The sequence below is a fragment of the Stigmatopora argus genome, chromosome 19 (genome assembly GCF_051989625.1).
Source record: "Stigmatopora argus isolate UIUO_Sarg chromosome 19, RoL_Sarg_1.0, whole genome shotgun sequence".
NCBI lineage: Eukaryota > Metazoa > Chordata > Actinopteri > Syngnathiformes > Syngnathidae > Stigmatopora > Stigmatopora argus.
Genome location: NC_135405.1, coordinates 12,303,140 through 12,318,913, shown reverse-complemented (window position 1 = coordinate 12,318,913; position 15,774 = coordinate 12,303,140). Strand labels below are relative to the sequence as shown.

The 15,774-nt window shown below is 45.2% G+C and overlaps 2 protein-coding genes across 6 annotated transcripts; both read right to left on the bottom strand.

Moving 5' to 3' along the window:
• Window positions 1-30: 30 nt before the first annotated feature.
• On the bottom strand, window positions 31-6,436 carry sel1l (SEL1L adaptor subunit of SYVN1 ubiquitin ligase). Its single transcript, XM_077586654.1, has 21 exons — window positions 5,924-6,436; window positions 5,741-5,778; window positions 5,408-5,591; window positions 4,318-4,485; window positions 4,140-4,245; window positions 3,922-4,084; window positions 3,786-3,839; window positions 3,617-3,676; window positions 3,474-3,555; window positions 3,255-3,409; window positions 3,137-3,193; window positions 3,000-3,068; window positions 2,817-2,894; window positions 2,581-2,643; window positions 2,424-2,511; window positions 2,203-2,351; window positions 1,964-2,129; window positions 1,806-1,880; window positions 1,565-1,737; window positions 1,376-1,504; window positions 31-744 (listed from the first exon to the last, which is right to left on the bottom strand). The coding sequence occupies exons 1-21, from the start codon at window positions 5,988-5,990 to the stop codon at window positions 463-465; spliced, it is 2,406 nt and encodes an 801-aa protein (XP_077442780.1). The 5' UTR covers window positions 5,991-6,436; the 3' UTR covers window positions 31-462.
• A 157-nt stretch (window positions 6,437-6,593) lies between these two features.
• Window positions 6,594-15,738, bottom strand: arhgap18 (Rho GTPase activating protein 18). 5 transcript variants are annotated; one of them, XM_077586658.1, is made up of 19 exons: window positions 15,539-15,738; window positions 14,465-14,619; window positions 12,088-12,229; window positions 11,545-11,668; window positions 11,276-11,358; window positions 11,056-11,205; window positions 10,753-10,816; window positions 10,370-10,488; window positions 9,798-9,869; window positions 9,630-9,723; window positions 9,474-9,565; window positions 9,255-9,332; window positions 9,028-9,187; window positions 8,552-8,634; window positions 8,252-8,458; window positions 8,039-8,173; window positions 7,758-7,882; window positions 7,637-7,692; window positions 6,594-7,569 (listed from the first exon to the last, which is right to left on the bottom strand). In XM_077586658.1, the coding sequence occupies exons 2-19, from the start codon at window positions 14,590-14,592 to the stop codon at window positions 7,481-7,483; spliced, it is 2,001 nt and encodes a 666-aa protein (XP_077442784.1). In that variant the 5' UTR covers window positions 14,593-14,619; window positions 15,539-15,738; the 3' UTR covers window positions 6,594-7,480. The 5 variants fall into 5 exon arrangements, with proteins under 5 accessions (XP_077442784.1, XP_077442789.1, XP_077442787.1 ...); XM_077586663.1 differs by lacking the exon at window positions 14,465-14,619 and adding an exon at window positions 12,915-13,035; XM_077586661.1 differs by lacking the exon at window positions 14,465-14,619.
• Window positions 15,739-15,774: the final 36 nt, after the last annotated feature.

Sequence of the window (15,774 nt, the reverse complement as noted above, 5' to 3'; positions counted from 1 at the left end):
GACGAAAAAAAATCATTCAAGATAGCCGGCTAACTTTGAAGATCATCTGTTTTATTAATTTATTTATAAAGATAATAAAGATGTTGAAAATGAGCAGTGTTTCATTCGAAATGATGTTTTTAATGCGATGGCATGCGAGTTTGAAGAAAAAAAAATTATGGTGGAATCGGTCCGGGCTGAATAAAAACTTTCATAGGTTTGTATGTGTTTTGAACGTGATTCAAAAAAAATGGAATAGAAAAATGCAGTTGTGCATAAATTACGTTTGTTTTTTTAGCACTACTTTCTGATGAGAAACAAAATTGATCTGAACTCAAAGGAAACATGCAAAAACCTTTCTCCTGGACCTTTTGGACATTCTTCTTCCATCGTCTGGCGTCCGCGGCGTCTTTCTCTCCCGAGTCGAGGGGTCCCGCACGCGTCTTTACCCCACCAGGAGTCTTTGGCGACTTTGTTCCTTTCTCATTGGCCGTCTTCTTCCTCGGCCGGGGCCGGCGGAGGGTCGGCGGGGGTTTCGGCGGGGGTTTCGGCGGGGGCTTCGGCGGGGGTTTCGGCGGGGGCTTCGGCGGGGGCTTCGGCGGGCGGCGCGGGGGCCTGGGGGGGCAACATGATCTGGTGCTGGCGTTGCCGCTGGCGGTAGGCCACGATGGTGCCCAGGAGCAGCGCGAGGACGGTCATGAGGTAGAGGTCCCACTCAGGGCCGAGGAGTTGGTCCATGTCCACTTGATAGATCGACTCCCTTAGCTGGCCACCAGGTGACAAAAAAGATAAATAATTTAAAGCAAGGGTGTCAGACTCGGGTTGGTTCGCGGGCCGCTTTAACGTCAACTTGATTTCACGTGGGCCGGACAATTTTAGATATAATATTTAGATTTTTTAAATAAATGGATTAAAAGCCCTGAATATTCAGTTTTTTATAGATCTAAAACAATGTTTATTTTAGCTTTTTTGATATATTTTTAGATTTCACAAAATGATTTTTGAACTAAAAACACAGAAAAAAAGGATTTAAAAATTACAATAATTGATTTAAAAGGGGGAAAATCAGGAAATTTAATATACATCTACACTCTTCATTTTAATTTGATCCTATTACAGAAAGTCGGCACTCATGATTTACTTCCCCGGGCCACGCAAAATGATGCGGTGGGCCAGATTTGGCCCCCAGGCCGCCAGTTTGACACGTGATTTAGAGTCTGTTTTAAAAAGGTTGAGAATCTGTGAGTGGATTTCGGCAATATTTGTTGCAAACAATCAAAAATATTATTATTAATATTGGCTTATCTTGCAGTGAGTTTTTTCTGGTTTTTCATCTGAAAACATGCTGATCTCACATTCAACATGAGCATATTGTTGCCCACGTTTGAGTACTCACGTTGAATTCCCGCACGTACTGTAGCGTGTAGACCAGACCCAGCTTGCACAGAGCGAGGAAAACCGGCACCTGTGCGTCGGGACTGGCTTCTGCCGCCATGTCGTAGAAGCGCTTGGCCAGGTGAATGTCCTGCGCGAGGCCGGTGTCGTCACTCACGGGAGCCCGTCTCATCGGTGGCGCCCGCCTTACCTGCTTGATGCCCAATCCCTTCTCGTGCATATAACCCAGGTTGAACATGGCCTGGGCGCTGTTCTGCTGCTCCGAAGCCAGCCTGTAGTGGATGATGGCCGTCTCGTAGTCCACGTCGGTGCCGAAACCGTAGAAGTGGTAGTCGCCCAGTTTGATCCTGGCCACCGTGTAACCTGCGGAAAGACCGCCGGGTCAAACGGCGGGCGGGGAGGGAGGCGGAGGAGGGGATTTCCCGTCACACCTTGAGCCGCCGCTCTGGTCCAATGGAGCAAAGCCCGGGGGTAGGTTTCGTTCTCGTTGAAGATTCTGACGCCTTCTGTCAGGGGAGAAAGGGAGTGTACAATGGAGTCGCCGCGACAAAAAGGTAAAAGGGCAAAGAGACGAACGACGTGGTCTTACTTTGATCCAGAATGAAGGCCACGTTGCTTTGGGCCACCTCGTAGCCCTGCTCGGACAAGAGCAAGTACTGCACCAGCGCCGCGTCGCTCTCGCCGTCCTTGAAGCTGCCGTACGCGGTCAGCAGACGTTCGGACCAGCGGCCGCGCTCGCACATGTTCTTAAACAACTGGCAGAAAAGAGTCGGTCGGTCGGCGACGTCAACGTTGATAGCCTAGCGCCCGAGACGTCCCGCGTCCCACCTCCACGGCCGTGTGACAGGAGCGCATGACGCCGGTTCCCGTGGCGTGCATCTGCGCCAGGTTGTAGAAGGCTAGGATGTGACCCGCCTGCGAGGCCAGGTTGAAGAACTTGAGCGCTTGTTTGTAGTCGCGCTTCACCCCCATTCCGTCTGGAGTGGGCCAATGCAAGTCAGCTCAAAAGATGGCATCACATTTTCAATATCAACTGGTTTGCCACTCACTGTAGTACATGGTGCCTAGCTGCAACTGCCCGTCCACCCAACCCTGTTCGGCTGCCTTCTGAAAGTACTTCAATGCCAGCTCGTAGTTCTAAACGACAACAAAAAAACATGTTCAGGTCATGTAAAAGAAGATCATATTAGAATTGATGTCATTTACCACAGGGACGCCTCTTCCATAAAGGTACGCCATTCCCAGGCCACTCTGGCCGACTGGATTTCCCTAGATGGAAAAACAGAAACATAGAAAAATAGAAAGAGCCATAGTGAGCTAAAGAGAAAAAAAAAGTTGACGTTGACTGACATCCAATCCATTTTTCTGACATTCCCATTCAAAATGGATTGGATGTCTGTCACCGTCAATGGCAGGCGAGGTGTTAAAAATGCAATTCTGACCATGTCTGAGGCTTTTTTAAAGAATTCCCAGGCCGTTTCGTTGTTCTGAGGCAGATAGTCGCTGCCTTCACTGTACATCTGAAAGTCAAAAAATACAGTAGAAAATTAGGTAAAGTCCTTTTCTAAAAGGAGAACCCTCGAGTAGTTCCACAAAAGTCCACCGGGTGGCAGTAATACACTCACCTTCCCCAGAAAAGCCATGGCGTGTGTATTTCCTGCATGTGCAGCCTGGTTGAAGTAGTCATACGCCCTCTGGCGGACAAAAACGGCAAAATAATTCGTGACAAAAACCCTGAAAAAAAAATATCACGATCCCTTACCTGGTGGTTCTGCTCAACGCCACGTCCTCCGTGCAGGTGGAGCTGACCTAGTCCCACCTGACCAGAACATCAAGGATTTAAAATCCACATTGTCAATCGGAGGCGAGACGCTTCGAACCTGCGCTTGAACGTCTCCCTTCTCGGCGAGAAACTGGTAGTATTGAATGAGGTCCTCCTCCAGCATGCCGCTGGTTGAGCCCGGGTTCTCCAGCTCGTCCAGGAGTCGGATTTTCTGCACGGCCGAGCCCCCCGTCAGGGACACGTCGCTGGCCACTAAGAAAAAAAAAACATGTCCAGAGCCCGGTCCCGAGCGGACAAAGTCTATAGGTTCTCTCACCCTGGTTGGCCACCAGTTTGTAGTGGGTCAACGCGGACTCGCAGCTTTGGGGGACGCCCACGCCGCCCCAGTATCTGTAGCCCTGAAGAAGATACATATCATTTAAAGCCACGTGGGTTTAAAAACGGCGAGGGAAAACTGACCAAAATCATCCGAGCAATCAAGTTGCCTCCCAGGGCGCCAAAAGTGTAGTAGACCAAAGCCTGCAAGTACAGAAGGTAGCATACTAATTAACATAATTAAGATATAAAAATAATAATCCTAAAAGCATACCCAAGTTGTAGGGGTGTATGAAAATATATAAAGACACACCTTAGCTTGACTTGAGTTGACTCCAAGTCCTGCAGCGTACAAAAACCCAAGAGCCTGTCGCAGAATCATCACGTAAACACAGCAAAAAAAATAACTATAATTTCCCCTTGACATATTTTTTCATCTCCCAAACTACCGTCTGCGCTTTGGGCGAACCCTCCACGGCGAGCTTCTCGAACATGTCCCTGGCCCGGCTGACATTTTGTCTCAAGTAATCCCCGAACAACATGGCGTAGGCCACCTTCTCCATGGCGCGCTGGTGTCCCCCCTCGGCGATTCTGAGCAACATCTCGTACAGCCTGGAGGACGTCGAATTAGAAGCCAGCGGACAACAGAGCCAAAATGGCCACTTACACTTTCCTCTGGCTCTTCCTGGTGGTGCTGTTCAGCCTCTGCAAGAATTTCTGGTACTCGTCTTCCGCATCCTCCGCTTGCATCCTCAGCTGCGCCTGCTCATCGGCTTTGAGGAACGAGTCAAACGTTTATTAAAAAAAAAAAGTGCACTTTTGCCAGTGCTATTTTTGAGACTTACTCTCGCAGAAACCCCATTTTTTGTCCCGGTCGTAGTTATACGTGGTGGAGCACCAGAATCGTCCATCCCCTCGACCGTTGGTGGTGCAGTCCGAGTACTCTTTGCTTTGGAAGAGGAAGGGGAAGACGCAGGGCTCACCGTCGGCGGTGCCGCCGTTCACAACGGGAACTAAAAAAGAAAAAAAAAAAAAGAAAATTAAATATACAGTAATAAGTCATTGTGAGGAAGGGGTTTCCGACTAGTGCAGGGGTGGGCAAACTATTCCACAAAGGGCCGCAGTGGGTGCGGGTTTTCATTCCAACCCAGAAAGAAGACACCTTTTCACCAATCTGATGTCATACAATTGCAATCAGTGGATTGCAGTCAGATGCTTCTTGTTTTCTACAGAAATCTTATTGGTCAACATGTCTGTTCCTGATCGGTTGGAACAAAAACCTGCACCCAAAGCGGCCCTCGAGGACCGGTTTTCCCACCCCTGGACTAGTGGCAACATTTTGCAGCACGGTTTCTGTAATCAACCTGTTTTTCTTTTTTCTTTTTCTTTTTAGTTTTTTAATTTTTATTTTAAATTGTTTATACACCTAAATATGGTCTAAATCCTCTTTTTTGGAGTCCCGCAGACATCTAATCCATTTGAATAGTTTAAATGGATTGGTCTAGTGACAAACTTAATTCCTTATTTCTTTTTCATTTTAGTTAATTTAAAACTAAACGTCTTTAAAAAAGGGGTTAAAACCAGTAAATATTGTCTCTTATTTGAAACTTTTGTTGTGGAATATTCTATTGAATTAGGGCACCTGTTGTATACTATTTACAGAGTATAAACTGAAGTAGTTATCAAAAAGCATGCATATTAAACAACTAAAAATGGAAAATAATAATATACACATTTGTAATCATTCTGTGTGATAAAATAGGAGGCACAGGTGCGCAGTGTTTGGTATTTCTCATGGGAGTGTCAAGGCTGGTAAAGTCATGAGTCAGCAAAAGTAGACTGTGCTCATTCTTGCATGTTATGAAAAAGTTGACAGATGCTATGCATGCTGGGAGAATTTTTCTCCAGGTGTTTTGCACTAAAGTATCATTTTACCTTCTTTAGGTTGCTCTACTTTTACATATTGCTCTGGCAGGTCTTCTTTTATTTCTCCTGGCAGAAGGTCTGGTGTTTGCTTCTCTTCTTCTGATGCATCGGGAGGCTCAGTTGAGGAAAGGGCTTCAACAATTTTGGAATTCAAACGGATGTCGTCCTCCTCCGATTCGGGGTCGTGATATGACTGGCGAGGAAAAGGACATTGGCAATAATTTGACTCTGGTTGCACAATTTCAATGCCTCATTGAGCTGCATGGAGACTTTTCAGATATGTTATGGAGGCTTTTTTTCATGTGGTAGGTCTCATGTATCCCACGATGCTAAAAATCGTACCTTTAACTCTTGTCCGTCATTCCCATTTGGCTCCTCGTCTGGAAAACACCAACAAGTCCATTTAAAGAGAGCCCCGTGTTGTTTTACCCCAAAAAACAGAACATAGCTAGTCCGGTATGCCATATCCCAATGCAAGCCTAGCATGTAATTAAACCCCAATAAAGTAGTTATTTACATACTTACCAGCTGTTACTGGGCAGGTGAAGACCACAAGGAGGAAAAAGGTGCAAAATAGCGAGGCTCTCGCCATGGCAAGCCGCTAACTGGTGCTTCTTCTGTCCCCGTACATTCAGCAACAATTACGTCACGTTACGACGAGTGACGCTATTTAGTCGAGCCAAGTGCGGCGTGAAAGCCGTGCAGCCCGCACTCGTCTCGAAGACTTAATAAGTCCCAAGTGTTATAAATGTTGAACGCTCGTAGCTGTCAAATATGCTAACTAGGCTAAACAGAACAGACGTCCGCCGGTTAGCTTGTTCGAGTTGTATTCGTTCAATAAAAACGTAGGAAAGCAGCAACGCGCGACACAGCAGAGGAATAAAATAGTTGGCCAACTACGTCATTATTTCTAATATTTACCTTAAATAACGAGTAGCTATAGGACAAACAGAACGTTTTGTAGAGCAATAGGACTTGAGTACTAAGCTCTGTTACTTGCTTTTCCGGTTGTCGCCATACGACCAATCAATGCACGCCCAGCACCTGCGGGGGTTCGCAGTTTTGACGAATCACTGCGCAATATGTGGCATTGTAGCCAATCAGCGGCAGTCAGTGATGGAGAAGCCAATCGGGTGCATACACAGTTAGTTTTAGCATGGGCGGGTCCATTATACAAAAACAAGCTGACGAAATGTTTAATATTAAATATCAACTTTAATAGTTTGCGCTTGAGCAGTGGTCCAAGAGTTATTCCACAAGCGTCTTTTTTTCTAATATTCTCGGGTGACGTGTTAAAAAGTTAAGATAATCAATTGTAAAATAATTTTTCCGGGAGCTGAAAAAAATAAGTAAATAACTTAGCACGCAATTTATGATGTCACTTTAAAAATACAGGTAACATTTTATCAGGTACATGTCATAACTCAGAGTTACCACAGGAGGGCGACATTTCAACGCCTCTACAACTGTACATTTTTTTTACTCATTCGCTGGCATTAATGAGGATAGGACACCTTTACATATTTGAATTCAGTTGGCTAGCAGTAAAAGATTTAAAAACAAAACACACATAACAGGGCGTAGTAGTTAATTAAAGGTATATTTACATGCAGTCAGAGTGGTCATTGGAAAAGCAAGATCAGTCATGGTATTGATTTGAAATCCTAGTAAAAAGAAATAAGACGAGGCATTATTCCATTGTTTAAAACATCTTAAAAAGGAGCATGCTATTACAACTATACACAATCCCCCCAAAATGCACTGTGATACACGCAGAAGGCAGCATATCAAGTAACAAAACACAGGATTTAGATATTGGAGGATAAAATAATTTGTCGAGACCCACCTCTTTTTTGAAAAAGCTCGCCGCTATCTCGTTTGCGCAGGTCATGGCTTCAAACCTCTCACGACTTTACGAAGACCATTCAAGTAGAAATTAGTGGTTACATTGACGCTTAAATAGAAGCATTTCACAGGTTATGTTAGCAAATGGACATTTTTCTTAAAATAAACGAACGTGGTAGGAACACTTTGGGTGGTTTAAAGGCCGTAGCGTCGAGGTCTTCTGACCTGGAGTCGTCGTTACTGCGCCGCCTTGATGACCCACTCGGCTGCGGGGTTGAGCTGGAAGAGGTCCTTCATGAAGGTTTCCCCATCCAGACATCGCTCCTCTGCGGACGGACGCTCGTGAGGACTCGGGGGGGGAAAAAAAGACGGTACGAGAATCCTGGGACTTACTGATGTTTCCGCCAATCTCGTAGAGGCGCAGGTCTTCTCGCTTGGCTGCCACGGAACTAGTGAGGAAAAAGAAGTGTCAGAGCAGGGGAGAGCCAAACGGCGTGTCCGGTGGAGCTCCAACCTGTCCTGGCTGAGAAAGCGCGTGAGAACGTCAGACGCCTGCAGATCTTCGGTCAGCTGTAGCGCCATGGATACTTTACTGAGCTGCGGCGCGTGGACGCGGATGAAGCCCTGCGAGGTTTCCTGCTTGGGAACAAACTTGGCTTACCGTGTGCTTTTCCCATATGAAGACAACTTATTGTGCCTTCACGGAAGGTATTTTGACGTTTTCAACCGCCATTTTTGGCCAGTTTTGAGGGTCAAAAAGAGAGAAAAGTGACTCGATGAAGTTATTTTAGCTACCTCGGGAAGCACTCTGTCGGGCAATTTGTCCGCGGTGATCTTCTTCAGCAATTTTCTCATGGCTCGCTCTTTGTTCTGCTTGCGCTGGCTCTCCGTGTTTTGCTGCCGGACCTGCGTCAGGATGAACTTGGGCACCTGCCGCGCGAACGCAGAGGCCCACTGGCGCTGTTAGAGAACGCGGTCGACGTGGAAAAGCTCCGTTGGCGTGCTTACCGTCCACAGGAGGTTCTGGTATCGGATGAGCAGCCGCACGATGTTGGCCGTGCCGGTCGCCATGGACAGCTCCTGCTGCTCCGTGACCTTTGAGCGGCAGCCCTTGAACATGAAGATGTTGGGCGCCATGACGACCGACACGTTGTTCAGGGTCATTTTGTTCTTGGCCTGGTGCTCGGTCACGCGATGGAAGAACTCCGTCAGCGCCTGTTTAAGGAAAAATAACAAAAAGATGCTTTAGCTTTTCATTTTTTTACATAGTGGAATGCCTACTATTATATTTTGATATTTGATTTTTACCTTTAAACTATCCCGATTGGCCTCGGGTAACAAGAGGACTAGTAGGTTCAAAGCCTGCAACTGTTGCTTCTTGGTAGGCAGCTCTTGAAATGTTAACAGAGTATACGTTGTGGTAGTTAGCAAAAGAAGAGCATTTATTTTGGAGAAAAAAAATTAAAAAAGAAATAAATCGACAGCAATAGACACTTAGCCTCGCTAATAATTGCTGCCAAATGGTTGTCTATCGCCGTCGATGGAGTATTTGTGCCGTATAAAAATGGCGGTCGCTCGGCTAAGCAAAGTATCCATATTTTTATGTCTGTCGTGTATTATTCAAACTTTATTTTCATTTATTTGACCGTCATTTACCGCCAATCCTGTCGTCATAATGGCTGTTAAACACGAGGAGGGAATTAAATCTGCACATATTTTTAGAAAAAAAAGTTATGTAACTGCTACAATGCATTTAAAAAAATTATAATAATAAATTCTATTACTGTTGACGGAGACGAAGGCGTTGAGGTACTCGACGGTGAGCAGCGGGTGCGGCAGCTCCCTGATGAACAGCTTCAGGAGGTTGGCGGCGTCGTGCTGCTTCAGCTGTTGCCACGGAAACGTGCCGTCGTAGAAGCGGGACTCCAGCTCCAGGCATAGGGACTGGGGGTGGGACGTCAGTGGGCTTTTTTTGTTGTTCTTGGCTAAAGCGTAAACAACGCTTTTCTACCTTGACTCTGGTGGCGGCGCCGGAAATCCTGAGCAGGCCTTCCGTGTCCAGTCCTTCTTCTTCGATGTGACTGATGAGCTAAAGAGGGGACAACATACGCTAACATTTATCGTGGTTATTAGCTTCCGAGCCCTGCCGCAGTAGCCGAATATTTTCTGATATATTTGGCGCGATAATGAAGGTATTACTGTAATTGTTATGTTAAGGAAGCACGCTAACCCTGTGCAGGATGAAAGGTACTTTGGTCCCAGGGGCCCTTCTTTGATCCTGATCCAGTAACGTGACCAGGGGAACCCCGAACAAACCGCTTTCTAGGAAAGAGGAATCCAAGTGAGAGGTGAAGGTATAGCGATGGGTGCGTTGGTTGGTTGGTACCTTTGGTTTTCAGTTTGACCGCCTTTTGCTGCTTAAGGTCGATGGCGGCGGTGTCGAAAAGAGCCGTCATCTCCACCAAGGCCAGCCTACGGACCTGGTACAGAAAGGTCGCAGGGCAAAATGGTGACGTGGATTCTGTTTAAGTGCACTCCATTTTGGGGGGGGTACCTTTTTCATATCTGGCGAGGACAAATGGCCAACTCTGGTTTGCCCGGTTTTATCTTTCAGGAGCTTGAAGTTCTGAAAAGGGAAAGGCAGCTGCTAACTATCACATCAACTGTTTACAAAATATTTAACAACATCATCATATCAACCGACAATCTAAATTCTAAATTCTTTTTTTAATCAAAATTTAACCCACATAAAATGGTCTCCCTTCTATTTTATTATTTTAAAAATGTTTTAAATATATTTTTTCAAAATAAATTTTAATTAAAAAAATTAAAAATAAAAGGGGAAATACCAACACGATTTTTTTAAAAAGAACTATTTTACTGTGATTAAAAAAAAACAATATTTTTAAAAAACGTAATGTATTTTCCAGACTATAAGGCTTCAGACCGGCTCAATATCCCAAAGGCAAACATGAAATTCCATTTTTAAATTGTTTTTGTTAATGAACTGTTCGTAATTCATCTGCAATACACGCTGCAACCACCGGAGGTCACTACTGAGTTCTAAAATGACCCACTTTTAACACTTTTGATACGATCAAGCTGGCTTGAAAGCACTTGTCTCACCGGTAACTTATCATCCGGTGAGTTAGGGCTGGTTTGAACAGCGAGGAGAGGTCGCTCTTCCCTGTAAGTGAGCGCCTGCTCCGAAAAGGCCACGTCCACGTTCATCACAGTCTCCGCTTCTGCCGACAAAGGGACATTTCAAGCACTTTTTAGGCAGCCCGACCACCTAAGAAAATGACTTTTACCGGCACGCGTTTCTCTAAAAGGCGGCGGCGTTTGAAATGTTTGGCTAACAAGTTGGAGTGGCTCGGGAAGCTTTTGAATTACCCCCCGTTAAAAGCCGTTACATCAAGGCCGAGTGAGTGGAAGGGAGTATTTATGTATGGGTGGAACATTTGAGTGTGTAGCTGAGTAATGACGCTAATGCATTAGTGCGTTGTTACCGGCTGAGCTGGCGTCGTTTGGGGGGCTCTCGCTACATTCTTGGACCTCACGTGGCTCTTTGTTCTGTCAAAAGACAACATTTCCACCTTTTAGAGACATTTAGGATGATTGAGTGGAGTTTTTCCCAGATTCATTTCGAGAAAAGCTGCGCCAGCAAACGATTTACAGATGGAACACAAACTGCTAATTCAGCTAAGCTAAATAATGATACATTAATTTTTTCAATACAATTGAGGCGCCACAGGGATCAATTCCGAGTCCCATTTACTTTTTTTTTTTTTAAACGACGGGCGTGTCCGGACCTTTTCGGGCGGTCGAAATATATCCCGCACGTCGGGCAGTTGCTGACGGTTGCGCCTCCTTAGCGTCTGCTGTAACGTAGTCAAACGTCGCTCCACCGCCGCCGCTTGCGCTCGGGTCAGCGTGGACAAGAAGGCGGCGTTGTCTTCTTCCTGGAGACGTGTGAGTGTGTCTTAATTGGCGTGTCATTTGCATTCATTCGTGACGACAATCGGTCGAAACCTGCTCCTGGTCGGCTGCTAGGGAACCGTCAAAAAGCCTCGCTAGCCCCGCCTCCATCAGCCAGGCTTCTTCCTGCTCGCCCTCTGAAGAAGAAGAAAAAAAGAGCATCATTTCCTGCAATGTGAACAACATCATATGGTTGACATACTTGCATGTCTGAAAAATGACAAGAGGTGGTAAGAGGAAGTAAGAACTTGTTTGCTCAAGGGCACAAGGAAGCTCAAAATGGAGACAAAGAAAAGCAGCATATAGTTGAGGAGGCGTCCCACCGTCAGGGGGTTTGAGTTGCTCCTCTTCCTCATTGGCGGCCTCGTTCCCCGCCTTCTCCGCAGAGCAAGTGATGTTCTCCACCTCCTTCCAGTAGTCGTCCATCTCCAGCTCATCCAGAGAGTCCTGACCAGAACATTTTTTTAGGTCACTTCTTCTTATTATTATTATTATTTTTGCCACGGGACCGTTTAAAATAAATGGGAGTGTCTCGGTCAAATTTTCCTGGGGGTGCTGGAGCCTATCCCAGTTAACTACAGGCACCATACACTAAATCGGTGGCCAGCCAATCGCAGGGCCCAAGGAGACAAAGGACAACCAATCATAGCTAGGGCTAATTTAGAGTGTTCAACAAGCTGGCATAGCAGGCATGTTTTTGGGACGTGGGAGGGAAGCGGAGTACCCGGAGAAAACCCACGCAAACTCCACATAGTGCAGATCGACCTGGGATCGAACCCACGACCCCAGAACTGTGAGGCCGACTTCAAAATGAGAAGACTTGAGAGCAAAGCATCCCCAGAAAGTGGATTTTTCTTTTAGCGTACCTGAGAGTTGCAGCGCTGACACGACGATGGCGCCGGCGACCCGCTACCTGGATCGGAGCAGACGGAAACCCGGCCTCGCTGGTTTTCCACGGTGGGGGTCGCATTGCGGTTCTGCTGGACGCTGTAGTGGCCGGTCCTTCGGCTGCCACAGAAAAATTGAGAAGAGAAAAAAAAGCGGCATGTGAGCAAACAGCGGGAGTTAATGATTGAACCCGATCAAAAGCCACGCCCACCTCAGGCGTTACCGAGAAAAAGACACAAATAGACATCTGACAGCGTTATAAATTGTACGTTGAAACATGAAACACATTTTTGTGGGAATTTAAATGAATACATTGACAAAAAAAGTGAATGTGACAAATTGACAATGGGAGCAAAACACTGCAAATAATTGACGTTTATTGCAGTCAATGGCTGTCAAACGTTTGTATTTGTTCCCATTCATTTGCACGTAATTTTGCGAAAACAAAAGAGGCTCTTCTCGCACGGAAGGAACATTGCGCCCTTGTCATTTTTATGACGCAGCCGGGACACGTTGCGCCATCGCCAATGCTTTGTCCCACTTTTGATAACCCGCACGCACGGGCAGCTGCAAACAGGAAGTGAAGCCTGACACTTGGATTACTCCAGTGCGCGCCTAGGCTCGAGGGTGCCTTGGCACGGCGCCTCGGTATATCACCGCTACCGTATTTTCCGCACTATGCAAATTTTGAGTTTTAATTGCGCCTTATAGTGCGGAAAATACGACAGCTGAGAAGGCAGGCTGGAGGAATAATTTTAAAAAAAATGTTTTAATTATTTGGGGAATTCGGCCATTACGATCTGACCTGGTTATGGCGATGATGTCATTTCCTATGGAAGGAAAACTCAGGGCATGTTAATTCAATGGTTTTTAGTCGATGGAAGTCGATAGCATTTCCTGGCACGACCGAGGACAGCTGCAATTTTCTGCCGAGCAAGAAGAGACAATGAATGTGAAAATAGGACGGACAAACACGCGTGTGGCAAGCGCACACGCTTTGTTGTGGGAAGGCAGACAAAGGCTGCAATGTGATGCCATGTTTTTTTTCGGCTTTGTGGGGCCGGTCTGGTCATCTGGAACAAATGCAACAATACTAGAGCTAGCGTGGTTTTATTGTTGTTTTGTTCACATTCTAATGTGGTGAAGTTATCGCTAGTCATTTTTGTGGTTAAAGTATATTGACTTTTATTTTTTAGACATTTGGAATGATCCATTCATATAAAGAGTTTTAAATTTAGCGGCGTCTATTTTATGAGAAAACGATTGCGTCATTTCCTGATTTGGCCAAACTTTTTTCTGCAACCAACAGGAATTTCAAAATGTTCATATATTTAGACTATAAATAAAAATGCGACCAATATTTACAAATATTCTCATTTTGGTTTACTAACGGAAATGTATTTCCTTTAACCCTTTACAGCGCAAGTGACTATTTTTGATCATAAAAAATGAACTTTTTTGTGGGGCATTAACCCTTCATAGGGCAAGTAACTTTTTTTTTTAATTAAAAAGTTTTTGGACACTTGGGAGCATTAAATGTTAAATGGGGCAAGTGATTTATTTTTAATCTTTTGTTTCCTGACACTAAAGTTTTAACCCTTTATAGAGCAAGCGACTATTTTGGGTCCTTTAAAAAACACGTGTTCCTCATCATGTGACACTGACAATAGGAAGACAGAAAAAGCAGAAGACATACGAGGCAGGCCGGCATTCATCAAGTCAAAAAGCAAATCGTTTTTGAGGAATTGTGACGTTTCTTGAAGCCAATTTTGTTTTGGAATGACAACATATGTCACACATCTACAGCGGGTTGTTACTCATTTAACAGCTTGACACGCGACCTTGGACCCGGACTGCTAAAGATAGTTTGTCACTCGTAGACGTCCAACTCATTTGAAATGGAAGAGCTGGTGGCGAATGAAGTCATGTCAGTCTTCCCACTTCAAATGGATTGGACGTCCATTGCTGTTCTTAATGGGTTAAAATAAAGTTTAAATTCCTGTCAACTTAGCCTTTGCATTTGTACTTATTTTTACCCCCAGAAAACATGTTGGGCATCCCTACTTTCACTGTGCAGATATACTGGTGTAAACTCTGAATATGTGTTTGTGTCCCTGCCATTGACGGCAATAGACGTCCAAACCATTTGACCCTGGCAACCCAGTTTAAACGAATTGGACGTCTTATGACGTCAACTAAAAAAAAACAATTCCCTTCCAAAAATGCACATCCCGAGGCTATAGGCAACTTTGAACACGTTACTGCAGTCAAACTGATACTGAATTGGCTGACACACAAGTCAGAATGGGGGTGCTTAAGTTTTAGAAGTAGTATTTTAGCCGGCGGGACTCCCACCTGGGTGCTTGGGGGTCGTGTTCCGGACCTGTTGGGCACCCGACGGCCAGTCCAGGTTGCGACAAGAGTTCGGCGTTGCTGTGGTAACCCGTCAAGACCACTCCCTGGGCCTCCTGCTGCCGGCTCATATTTCACCCCGCTGCCGCCTTTCGCCTCTATTTGAAGGACAATGTGGCGTCCACACGGCGCTCCATTGCGAGTGTACGCCGTCGGTTGCTAGACGCTACCGACTCATGGTGCAACTTTTTTTCCTGCCTTGAACGTCTTCCGCTACAATTCAAGTGTGTCGTCGCGACGTGGGTTGGATCAGCGACGGAATAGCTCGGCGCGATTGGTTGGGAGGACTGGGGACAAGTTTCAAGTCGCGACGACCCCTGCAGTCCAAGACTGGAAATGATGCTAAAAGTAACGCACGCTTTTTTTAAACTTTACGAATAGACACTAAAAAATAATAAAATGGGTTGTTTGTTAAGTAATTAAATGATAGCGGGGTAATAGAGAACGTAATATATAAATAGATATATATTTTTTTTGTTCTGCCACTTTTCTGCTGGCGTTAACTTCCGCATTTAACATTTTGACCAATGAATGATCAGGGAGGGCATATGATGTGTTTGGTGAGGCATTTAAGTGTAGGATTTCTCTACATTAAAAATCAAATCAAATACATACTACTGTACTTTTTTAAAATGTCTTTTATTTAAGTTATTCCATATTTCAAAATAATGTAATATTAATAGTATGTTTCTTTATTTTAATTAATTGAGCATCTTAACAGTCAATATTTTCTGCTAACGTTTCCCTGTACTTAAAATAAAGCTAATTATTATTCTTTCATTCCTCGGAATATATTTATGAGGCCAAAAGACAAAATCTAGCGTACCTAAAAGACGCCTTGTGATGCCCACAGCCATATTAGGTAACGAGTGAAGAAAAGGCCCCCGATTTTTTAAACACTCCTGCATATTCTTCCATTTGTCAGCTAACCAAAAGTGTGTACTTGAATGTTACTTAAGAAACATTTCTAAGGAGGACCCAAAGTGCGGCCCCAGGTAGAACAAAAGTATTTCTTACCGGAGGTGAAGGTAGAAAGACAGATTGGGGACCATGTTAGATCCAAGCGTGCCGTCTTCCTCGCCACGGGCGACCTTCTCACCATGTGCTCGGGGATGATGTCAACACACACACATTGACACACATACACACACACACACAGGCAAGTCGATTAGCCAAAGAGGTCAATCAGATTGTCCTGCTTCTTGCCCCTCCCCCTTTTTCCGATCCTGTGCCATCCTTCCTTTCAACTTTCC